This window comes from Notechis scutatus, chromosome 5, assembly GCF_049901735.1.
Source record: "Notechis scutatus isolate UNSWTSFEM ecotype Mainland chromosome 5, rNotScu1.2, whole genome shotgun sequence".
Taxonomy (NCBI): Eukaryota; Metazoa; Chordata; class Lepidosauria; order Squamata; family Elapidae; genus Notechis; species Notechis scutatus.
Window position 1 is genome coordinate 69,092,936 of NC_142013.1, and position 12,157 is coordinate 69,105,092.

General features: G+C 41.8%; 1 protein-coding gene across 6 annotated transcripts in view; it reads right to left on the reverse strand.

Annotated features, from left to right (window-relative positions):
- CNKSR2 (connector enhancer of kinase suppressor of Ras 2) overlaps positions 1-9,618 on the reverse strand; it is a 264,189-nt gene extending 254,571 nt beyond the window's left edge. For 4 of the 6 annotated variants that reach the window (XM_087966922.1, XM_087966920.1, XM_026674911.2 and 1 more), the window contains exon 1: positions 8,472-9,617. In XM_087966922.1, coding sequence (XP_087823048.1) covers positions 8,472-8,535 — 64 coding nt within the window. In that variant the 5' untranslated portion in view covers positions 8,536-9,617. Of the gene's footprint in view, positions 1-8,471 lie in introns of all 6 variants that reach the window. The other 2 variants (XM_087966919.1, XM_026674913.2) reach the window with 2 other exon arrangements.
- Between the last annotated feature and the right edge of the window lie 2,539 nt (positions 9,619-12,157).

Genomic DNA, 12,157 nt, shown 5'->3' on the forward strand with positions numbered 1-12,157 from the left:
ACAAAATACAAATAAAACATCTTTTTTGAAAATAGCATGGTCCTGGGTTGAACTTCTTTATACAGACACAAAACTCAATTTCATGCTCCTTTTTGTATTCTATTCCATACCTTATACTATTTTACATTTTCTATATAGTTTTTCCCCTCTTTTAATTTTTTCAATTTTATGTTGATTATCTCATCTCAATTCAAATCATTATATTTATACTTTTGTCGGTTCTGTTTCAATTTCATATTATATTTTCTCATTAAACAAATTTTCTCCTGTAGTTACTAATTGGAGTATGACACCTTTATATCTTTTAATTACATCCATTCAACTCTTATTTAAACTTTGATATATACCTTAAGTTTATGACCTTCAATATAATACATAATACATAACTTCCAATCAAATTCTGCTTGGTACATTCTTATAATACACACTATATTCTTTAAAAAAGAAAGAAAGATTGTAAATATATGTAATTATAAACCCTCATTCCATTCCAGTTCAGTTCTATCATTAATAATCATTAAAATCTTAAAATCTTTAACACTTCTTTTCAATTAAATATCATACTTCCTTAAAAACACATATAATCTCCATAATTAATTTTTCCCTTATTTCTCTTCACATGTTTTATAAATCATTAAATATACCTTTTGTTACATTTATTTATTGACAAGCATTCCACTGAATTACAATAGCTATTTTATCAGATATTTTAATCATACATTGTTTCATATTTTCTAAAATTATTTCTGCTTCTAATATAACTATATTATCTTATGTACCTTTGCAGAATCCCTTTTTCCATTAAGTTTTCACCCATTATCTCTAAATAGGCCATTTCTCTATATTTTGCTTCTGTCCTTTATAACTTCTTTTCCTTTCTTTCTTCCCTCTCATCTTCTCCCTCCCCTTTTTACCCCCTTGTCTCTCTAGTTCTAATTCTCTCTTCTGCATTTCCCTCTTCTGTTGCTTTCTGATTTTATACTTATTTTTCAAACTATTCTTTTTTTGGGTTGTTTTTCCCAATCTTAAACTTTCCATTCTCTTTCCCCCCCCTTTCCTTTTTTCCCCCATCTAAGATTACTTCTTCATTAAAGATGGCTTCTTCTTTGTCGCAATCTTCTTGTTCTGCAGGCATTACTTGTTGTTTCTCATAATTCCAAATTTCCATTTCTAAAAACTGAAATACAAAGCCAAAAGAACCCCTCCCTTCTTGTGCATCTTCTTTGTACTTTTTAAGTTCCATTTTCAGTTCTTCTAAAAGTGGAGCCATTTTAAACAGTTTTAAACAACCACCCGATTGATTTTAGTCATTCAAAACAATAACCAAGAATCCAGAAATCATCAAGTCATCCAGATAGTCTCGAGTTATATCTTCTAATTTCTTTTTCGACTTTCTCTTCCTGGGGTTTTTGTTGCAATATTTCAGTTAAAATGTATCTTTTGGAAGTCTTGTTGAGATTTTGCTGTAAATTCTTTTTTAATTCCAGGCAGTCTCCTCCCTTCCAGATCCTGCCCTTTTGTTCTTTTTCTCTCCTTTCCTGTTTTCAAAAGCTTTTAAGTATCCAGAAATCTTTATTATCCCTTTGATTTTTTATTTTCAGCATTAAATGCCTATTGACGTCAAAGTGGATTTTTTTTCCAATTTCTTGCTTAAGTCTCTTAGCTGTCAGTATAGGAAAAGGAGAAAACCAAATCTTTTCCCTTTTCTCTCTCCTTCGCAGCTTAAAAATCTTCTTAGGGAACAATGTTATTGTTTTTTAATAGTTTCAATTCCAGGGTATCTTATTTGTTGCTTTTGCTGTTTGACCCGGTCAACCAAAACTTTCTCTTCTTATCTTCCTCCTGCACATTCTTTTCCGGTCGAGTTCTTCTTTGTGGTGGCCATTTCTGACCACCGCTGCAACCGCCTTCAGGAAAGGGAGTAATGGCCAGCTGGGGAGGAGAGATGCGGCTCTCCTCAACCCTGCAGGCAGTCTCCCCCCTCTTCACCACCTCTTCGGGGTGGCTTAGCCCCGAAACCAGCCGGCTCGGGGCGCTCCAGAGGCGAGCACAGATCGAAGCCTCGCAGAGACGAGGTTTCGGTCTGTCGCTGAAGAACGTCTTTCCTTCTTCAAGATGTACTTGAATGTATCTTTAAATCAGTTTTTTTAATGATGAATCCACTTATTCTTGGTATATACAATTGTTGGAAGGAATATCCATCTGGTTCAGTACCAAGCTGGGAGAAAGGCACTAGAAATAAAATAAAGGTTGGAGGCTGATTGGAAAGAGAGAGGCCCTTTATTGATGAAGCAGAACCACCAACCATGTGTGATTCTGGGCAGCTGACAAAATGGAGTTGAGAGGGGATGGGTTATATTTTCTTGGGCTTTGTGTTTGAGCTTCCTGTTCCTGTGCAAGAACAGGTCATTTAATATTCTATTGGCTGTTGTCAGATTCCTGTGGGTCATATAGGGGTTATGTATGGGTGATAGCTGGCTCTATAGGCAAAAGAGGAAATGCAAATTCTAGGAGCTTGTCTAAGCGAATCTGGTTGACCTCTGGCTTATTGTTTATTGGAGCTACCAGGTAAAGTTTGGACTACTCTGGGATGTTGCAATGAAGGGGCTTGTTTCTAAAAGAGTGTTGTGCAATTCCTATTGTGGCTTAATGGCTGTCGTCCTGTGTTGGATCTTGGGTGAGGGACTGCTTCTAAACCTACTATTTTGCCTTTGTTTCAAAATATCCTGTCTTGAATGGATTACCAAATCAGCATTTCTAAAAGCCAGTCTCCTCAGTTTCTGCTCGGAGCAGGGAAACTGGGGGTGGTTTTTGCCTTCCTTAAGATTTTTTAATTTCTCCTTTAGGGAAATATTTTGTCCTACCTTTTTAATATTTCCAATATTTCATTCTTCTAGGGGGGAGGCTTCCCACACTATGAACCAAACGTTCAGTTTATTTGATTTTAGAGGGCTTTTCCATTAATTTCAGTACCATTAACCACCGTATTTTTGTGCCACTCAATTTTAACTTTATCTAAAGGTATAATTTTACAACAGCTCTGGTTCTTCCTGGAGAGATTATTTCAAAAGGCAAAGATTCAAGATCTTGGTTCAGAATTTTATTTTGGTTTCTCATGTTATCTAATGTATACATGAAGCCATGTCATTTCATCTAGTAACTATGGTGGTGTTAGGGTTAGGTTGAAGGTTATCAAATAAACACGAGAGTTTTAGTAGTATATACATAACTTAAAATACTAAGCTGTCCTTAAAATGTTCTTTCTGCACACAATCTTTATAAAAAAAACCAAGTGTTTCATTTTGTATAATAAAACTTAATGTTCTGAAAATAAATTAGTTTAGTTATGTAAAAAATGTTTAAGATTACCCATTTGAACCTAGCGAATATTACAAAACTGAAGAGTCAAGAAATTACAAAGCTGTATAGCATGAGGACAGAATAACTGTATCAAGGTATATCCAGACTTATGTTTGAAGCTAAGAATAAACTTTCTAATGAATAGGTTTACAGAATGGAAATACTTTCATTCATTCTTTCATTCTATTCAGCCAAATAATTTACTAAGACAGAAACTAGTATAGTTTTGTAGAATAAGGTTTATTGTCAGGGAAATACTCTTGACTGAAATGTTTCAGAAAGAAAATGTTAGTTACAATGCCTCTCATCTGGAATAAGTCCAAAATTCAGCAAACTTTATTTCTAAGTAGAAATAATCATATTACATAGAACTATGGGAGGAGAGCATTGCTCCTCGGAAGAAAACATTGTTATTACTGTCAAAAAATGTAAAACGTACAGCAGAAACTTAAAAAATTAGAAGAGTTGCATTCTATAAGAAAATACATAAGAAACATGACAAAAATTTCATTTACTCTTTCTCTACAGATTCATACAAGAGAAATTTAGCTTAACTAAGTATTTAATTAAAATCTGTACGTATTTCCTTAATACATCTAATAATGACATTATTTGCAAAAATAATGTTTATTTATAGCTAAATAAGGTTTAGCTATACTTTATAAAAACGTTTACACAAAATCTAATGAAGACAATGAAATTAACAACATATTGTACAGTATTTCTAAAGAAGTTATTACCATTAAAACTCATTTGTGGAAGTGAATTCAATATTGAAGCTAATGTTATCTTTTTTGTTTGTGTTTGTCAACAATGTAAATTATGCAAATGGAAACTGGATGATTCCTTTCATTTTGAAAATGCTAACACGTATTATGAGATCTAAAGCCAGCTACATCAGCTTCTCAGAAATATACAAACTTTTGAAATATGTCCTCCTTTTTTAGCACAACCTAAAGACTGATACTTGAAAATGATATGGGAGCAAGTTGCTTTTATCCATTAGAGCAGGGGTGTCAAACTCAAGGCCAGCGGGCACGTGATGTGGGTTAGATCTGGTACACAGGGCCGCCCTGGACACAGCAAAGGACCAGCCCACAGCAGCTTGGCTTGGTCCATGCTAATTGGGCACTGATCTACAATGGTGGTGACCATCCAGGCCAGAGTATGGTCAGCTTTAGATCCACAGGGGCACCCTGAAGCCAGCAAGGAGCCACATCCATCCTGGGCGCATTCACAGGAGGCAGTGAGCATGTGGAGCCTGGTGTCCCTGGGGACCATTTGTCCCGCAGGCTGACTGCATTCTGAGCAGTTCCATTTCACCCATGATGCTGGCTGCAGCACGCTCACAGCCTCCTGTGCACATGCCTACGGAGCTGGGCCAAGGCAGTGGGGCGGCCTCTCACTGGCTTCAAGATGGCCTAGTGAGTCAGATCTAAGGCTGATCACGTTCCAGTCCAAATGGCCATCACCAACTAGTAGATCAGTGCCATGCTCGCACCACACACCCAGGACCCCACAGCCTAGCCCAGCCCTGTTTCCCTGAGTGCCCATCTGCGCTTACCTCCTCCTCGAGGCTGCTGCTGGTGTGCTCACTCTCCTTGGCCAGGTTGTTCATGGTGTGTGTAAGAGGGCAAAGTGTTTGGGTCAGAGGGAGGCCCACTCCCTCTCCATGCAAGGAGACCCAGCTTTGTAACCAAAGCATCCTCAGCTATAGGATGGGAAACCACCAGGAGATGAGTGGGCAAGGGAATGATGAAAGGGCAGCACAGCTGCTGGTGGCCAAGTGCTAAGGCAGGACTTCCCTCAGACCCTCCCTCCCTCATAATCTCTCTCCCTCCCTCCCTCCCTCCCTTCTCCCCCCTCCCCTCTTTCCTTCCCTGCTTTTCATTCACATCTTCTTCCTTCCTCCACAATCAGGAAGGGACAATGGGGAGGGGAAGAGATTGGCAGTGGTGGACATGCCGCTGGCAGCTGTAGTTTTTCCACATGGGGGCAGTTCTGGTGAAAGGGAAGCCTTGCAAGCTGTGAGGCCAGGCTGTGGGGCCATGGGGTCCTGGGAGCTCAAGGGCCAGGCTGGGTGCTTGCCCTCCACTGTTCAGGGCTCCAGATAGCCCGCACTGCCATCTGGGGGGGGGGCTCCATGTGGCCTAAGAGGGATGGCAAGACTCCTGGTGGACAAGGGTTTGGCACTGGCCTTGGTCTCGCCTTCCTCTACTAGAGACAATGGATCACCCCAGCCCCACCCGGGCCACCACAGGCACACCCTGACGTGATGTTGAGCTGGCCATGCCCAGCCCAGACACACACACACACACACACACACACAGAGTCAACCACAACCCTGATACAGCCCTCAATGAAATTGAATTTCACACCCCTGCATTAGAGGCCCATACTGATCTATTTTAGGCACCTATCAAATACTAAGTGGCCTTCCTCACCATCCCCTATCATTTTTTATTTTATTCTAGATTTAAATTTTATATTTTATTCCAGTCTAAAATGTTGTGCATTTTGTGAAGCCTCACAGTATCTTGCATCTATTTGGGAGGTATAATTTAATATTCAGCAATATGTTTCATAACCATACATAGATTTCCAATCTTCCCTTTATTATAAAATAGAAACACCTTGTTATGAAACACATAATAATATAAAAATATTAAATATTAACACTTTTAGAAAACATATGAAAAATGAAAGTAGTTTTAAAAATGAAAAATGGAAACATGAAATGAAAATTGTTTTAAAAAGTTAAACCCTCAACCAGATACCATTTTAGGTATAATTATGAATAGCTTAATTTTGGCACTTACCAAAATTATGTTAACTCTAACATCCAATTCAAAAACATAAATTACCTTTTCATTGCAGCTTGAGTAGGCTAAATATAAGCAAATCTTGTAGGATTTCATACATACATACATACAATTTTTATAGAAAATCATTCAAATCACGTCATTTAATTTCTAAAACAATATTCATCATTAAAATCTGCTAGCTGAAGCAAGCTTAACTACTTCAAATTAAGTCCTACTGATTGAATTCTACTAATATTCTGAAATCACTGGTCATGAAAGCAAGTATTAGAAAGAATAAGAAAAAGCAAATTTATCACTCTCCATAGCTACTATGTTAGTCACTTCCAGTTTCCCTTAAACGTTTGTCTGTATGTGTGCATACTTATGCCTTTCCGGCAGGCCAGGTCTACGCAGTTTTCTTGTTTGGAAATGGTTTGCCATTGCCTTCTTCCTAGGGCTGACAAAAAGTGACTCTTCCAGTCATCCAACTGGTTTAATGACTAAGGTAGGACTACAACTCAATGTTTTCCAAGTTTCTAGCCTGATGCCATGAGCCACTAATTTAATATTTGCTACTATGGTTACAAAGTAGTCAGATACAATTTAGCGGTATTTAATGTTCCCTACACATTAAACATGAATATACATTTCAGCTATTTCACTGAAGTGGCAAGGAATGGAATCACTTTCCTAATTTCATGTCAAAAAAGGCAAAATATTTGGGCTAATTATCTATGCAATTACTACCCTCATTAATAAGAGTTGCAATGGCCTGGGATCAATACTTCAGTTATTAAAAAGCCCTGCTGATTGCAAGTGGTAGAATAGTTTCTGGTGAATATAATAAAACAGAAGCAAATGGAATTAGTGGGGAAAGTTTTAGAGATTCAAAATACAGAAATCTGACCAATACAGATGTTAAAAGAAAGAGTATGCCACTAGAAGAAGTGGAGGAATGTCAGCTGGCATAAACGTTAGAACAGGACAGTTGCTGAAAGTGAGTCACAGTGAGTCAGCTGTTGCTTTAGAAGTAGAGTGAAATGACAGCCTGGCTTCTCAAGCTACAAGCGCATCAACAGAATGACTGACTGCAAAGGAAAACAAGTGGCATATTCAACAGTGGCAGAGTTCAATGTAAGGTTCTAACGGATGCCATACAAATTGTCACTTATTGCAGAATATTTCATGAGTTCATAGGAACATAGAGAAATTAACCCCACACAGCACTATGTTGACACTAAGCACCTGTCACCAAGATCTGTGATGCCACTAAGCTTCCAATCCAAAATTGTCCCCACAATATTCCAGAACATTGTTTTCTGGTTGTCACAACCACATTGATCATGGTTTTGGCTTCTTGCTAGGTCATGCTGACACTGGATTCACTGTTCCTAGACAGGATGACATGCTGCCATTTAAGCCCCTCTCCTCAAGAGGCACTGCTGTGTCCTGGCACCTAGTCTCTATTATCTCCCTTGTAGTCCTCCTCCACCCCACCTGAAGGATTGTTTTATCGTTCAGCAATGTGGTTCTGCCTATTGGCTTTAGGGATTGGTCGTTCTCCCATGGCTTACATCGCCCCATCAACTGTAAGACCCTTTACAAATATTCCCGATTATTTCTTCCCCGTCTTTAGAACGCAACACTGCATTCTTTTTCATTCTCTTTATTTCCGGTGTTTTGCAGGATTAGACTATGCCTGCGTGAAAAGTTTTAATAACGCAGCCAATTTAACTGCTGGATCGCTGCCTAACAAGGCGCGGCAACGGCAGAAAATTGGTGAGTGGGGGACCCCTATACTGTGCTCTCGAGTAAAATAAGAGACATTAAGAAAAGATGCAGAAAGGAAACCTTAAACGTTGGATGAAATAAAAACTTGACCACTACCACCCTGCCTTCTGAGAAGGGCAATCTGAATGCGCGAAAGCAGCTCGGGAGGGCTCCGCTCATCTTCCCGCGACCACAGTGAAGAAGCACCTGCCTATCTGTCGGGGGCGCCCAAAGGAAAGGGGGACCCTAACTAAGCGAAACCACATTCAATGCACTTCGTCCACAGCAGAGCGCTCGCCTCCACTCTGCCTTCTGCTTATAATCTAACGCTGAGAAAGCCCGCGAGGAGTTGCTCCGCACGCTGCAACCCGCTTGCTATCTGGGCTTCAATTCTCACAACCGAACGATGCCAAACACGTAACAGGCACGGGGAGTAAAAAATAATAATTGAAGCCAAAGAGTAGTAGCAAGAAACGATAACCACAAGCCACCCTCTCAGCAACAGGCGAAACCCCGCCGTCAAGGCTCTCTCTTTACCTTTCATCCAATCCACCACTTGATTCGGCGTCCATTTACTGACAGGTTCCATAATGAGCGCCATGAGGGAGGGGGGGACTTTACGAAAAACACTTCTTCTCGGGGGCCGCGGAAAGGGCAATGGAAGCGAGGGAGAGTCCGGGTGGCCTTCGAAGGGCGGTGGGCGTTGAATTCAGCTCCCGGCGTTTACAACACTAAGCCGCGTTTGTGAGAGGCGCCTCGAAACAGCTTCTGCTGCTGCTGCTCCTTCTCCAGGCTCCTCTTCTCTGCCTGCCTCCGTGGGCGAGCGGTGCGTGTGGATGAGTGTGTGCCTCTGGAGCTTTCCGTTCCTGTTGGTGCTTCAGCGGGAGCCGGAGAAAGCGGCTGCTGCACGCTCCGCCGCCGACAGCCTGCCGCGCCCCCACCCGCGACTCGAAGCGCCAGGATGCTGAAAATGGGTCCTGGCGCTTCTCCGACCGCGGGCTGTGGAAGCTGAAGGCTCGCGAGGCTTAAGCACCCCGCGGCGTACCCGGCCGCTCGCGTTCTGCTCCCTTCGCGCCTTTTTCTCCTTGCACTCAGCGGCCCCCCGGGCTGTTCCCTCCCAGCTTTCCCTCCGGAGCTGCACGTTCGTCGCACGTTCTCTGCTCCCCTCCCCAGTGCCCACTTTTTCCCCCACTGGCGGAAATGACGAGAATTGGAGCCAAATATATCTGAAGCAAAGCGCCCCCCCTCCACTTGTGCTCCTTAGAGAGCGGGTCGCCCATATGATTTGCGAGCGGCAGCCTTTCAAAGGAAGAGGGGAATGGCTAGAAAAGCGCCCCTCTCTCGCCGCCGCGTCGAGAAACCAGTCCTGCCCCCGCCTCCCTGCCTGCACTTGAGAGATGGGGGAGGGGGAAAGATCCCCGACTGAGCGAAAGCCTCTTTTCAGAAGCGGTGGCGGGTAGGTACAGCACCTGTTTCGTTACATCCGATGGAGCCAGGTGCCTACTTAGCCCGGGCTTTTCCTGACTGCTGCTCTTCTGGAGAGAAAAGAGAAAGGGATCGGAGTGCTGCCGGTGGGTTGGGGATTGTGGTCTTTTTTAAACTTGTCATTGAGAATGCAGTGTATATGTATCTAGAAACTTCCCCCTAGAAGAATGAAATATTTTGAGGAATATTAAAAAGGCAGAATAATAGATTTCCCTAAATGAGAAATGGAGAAACGTGTTTTTTTAGAGGCAGGAAGCAGACTCACTCTTTCTTAATAGCCCCAGCCCAGGAGATGCTTTGTGCCCATTAAGAAAGACCGGGCCAGCCTGTCTACAAAACAAAAAACCTTCAGCTTCAGGGTGATGGGATTAAAAACAGGACATGACCCTTTAAGATATAATAGGATTAACCCACTACCATTTAGCAGAAGATACAGAGCTCACTACATTGCACAATCTCCTAAAGGTATTACAGACACCAACAGAGCAGTTGAAACTTCAACCAAACTTCACTCAGACAAACACCTAGGATTTGCATTTCCTCTTTTGCCTATAGAGCCAGCTATGACCCCTATATAACATCTACGTGACCCCTTATAAGTCTGACAATAGCCAATAGAATACATGTTCTTGCACAGGAACAGGGAGCTCAAGAGCACATCCTAAGGAAGGTATAAAAACCACCCACTCTCAACTCCATTTTGTCAGCTGACCAGAACCACAAACCCACTGGTTCTCCTTCATCAAGAAACCATCTTTCCAATCAGCCTCCTGTTTCCAGTGTCTTTCTCCCAGCTTGGAACTGAATCAGATGAATATTTCTTCCAACAATTTGGTGACCCAGATGGGACTCCAAGCTAACGTGACCAATGGACCTGGCCCAGGTAAGGTTCCATCTTGCCAGCAACAGACCCATTATATCTGTGGGTGGGTTCCCCCAGGCCTTGGTCATTTGGAGCAAGGTTTTTAAAGGGAGTTTTGAGTGTTGAGCTCAAAGACTGCTTGGAAAGAAGGTGAGTACCTCTAAAATATAAGTTTAAAAGCCCAGGAGGTAAAAGATAGTACGTGCCTGTGTGTGAGAATGCACTTGCAATTTGGCTAAATAAAGGTACTTAAAAGAAAATGAAAATACAGTAGCATTGTTTTTCTTTTTCTCTATGCAGCCACTGAGTATGTAATACGTTTGTTAAGATTTGTGCCTTCCCTAAGTTGAGCTAACTGAGATTTATGGTGGAAATGACCAAGGTGTAAACTTGAGAGTTCTGTTTTCCTCTCCTTTTCTCTTTTCCTTGTCTTTGTATGTATATGTGTGTCAAAGTCTTTGTGTGCCCTTGAGGTAATTGCAACTGTTAAATGTGTCTAATCCCTAGGAAAATAATAATTAAATTGTGAGAAATAATGATAGATTAATCAATGAAAAGAAAATACCTTGACCTTAGTGTTTGCCTGGCCAGCAAAACAGGGTGAAGAGAACTGTGTCCATTTTCTTTTTCTTTCTTTCTTTCTTTCCTCCCTGTAACAATAAAATAGCTCAAGTTTATCAGTAGAGAATGTTAAAACTCATTCAGAAGAAAAGTCTTGTCTATTTGTTGGTTTTTGCTTACTGTATGTCCTGTAAGGGGATTTTTATCTGTCCAACCTTTTACTGAAGCATGTAAATCCAGCTTCTTTTTTCTTATCCGTGGTGTCCCCATTTTGTTGTGACGGGTTTATCTGTTTAATAACTGCAGTACTGATGTTTTTTCCCCTCTCAAACTCTGCCTGCAAGCTATCTATCCACCTCTCCATCTCTTATTCTCCAACAATGCCTTTCCTGGGAGGATCACTCAGAAAGGGGAGTGAGGGGCCCTCTTCTCATGTCTTTCAGCCCTGCACAGACAACTCTGCAAACTTTGGAAACAGCACACTGATCCAGATGCTGCCTCCAGAGGAGACTTTCCATTCATTTGAGCCAGTGAATTGGGTTTAGATCCAGCCATCCACTAGAAAGTCATCACAGCAATCAGAATGGAGCAGACCTTCCCAAGCCTGACTAACCGGCCTTACCACCAAGCCAAGCCTAACACCACCCAGCAGACATGAAAGAGAGGTCCCTGAGGTGGACAAGTGAAGACTAAAAGACTGTTTTCAATCCCCGGACAGCTGGAAAGACTATGGTGGGAGGGTGGAAATGCATTATAAGATTTTCTTTCTTGTCTCGTTTATGTTGTAAACAGTTAAATGAATTCATAGAGGGATGGCATTTGGGAGTGGTTGGCACAGCAAGTTCTGAACATCTTGGACTTCTGTCTGGTGAGAGGGAACTTTGTCCAGGATGTTTATATTGCCTGTCTTGTAGAAGGAGCTGCACACACAGACACACCATTCAGAATCAGACTGAGGCTATCCCCTTCACCCATCTCCACATAAAGCTTCTCTAGGCTGGCTCTTGCTCTGTGGCACTAAGGCCCAAGTAATCATATCTCCCTGCCAATTCCATAGGAGAGGGGGCATGGCCCTCAGGCAATTTCCTTACTGAAGAGGTAGCAGAAAAGAGATCTCCAAATGCAAAGCCCTGATTGTGACTCACAAATGATGTTGCCCAGGAAGGCTGAGTATGTTGCACAACTGGTCTCATTAGTAGGCATCCCAAGGCCCATTGTGCATATTTTCAAAAATATTAATAGCATGGCTTGCACACTGGCTAATCTCAATTTGGCCTCACAAACCCTGGACGCACTAAATTAAGAGCTAAGGCAG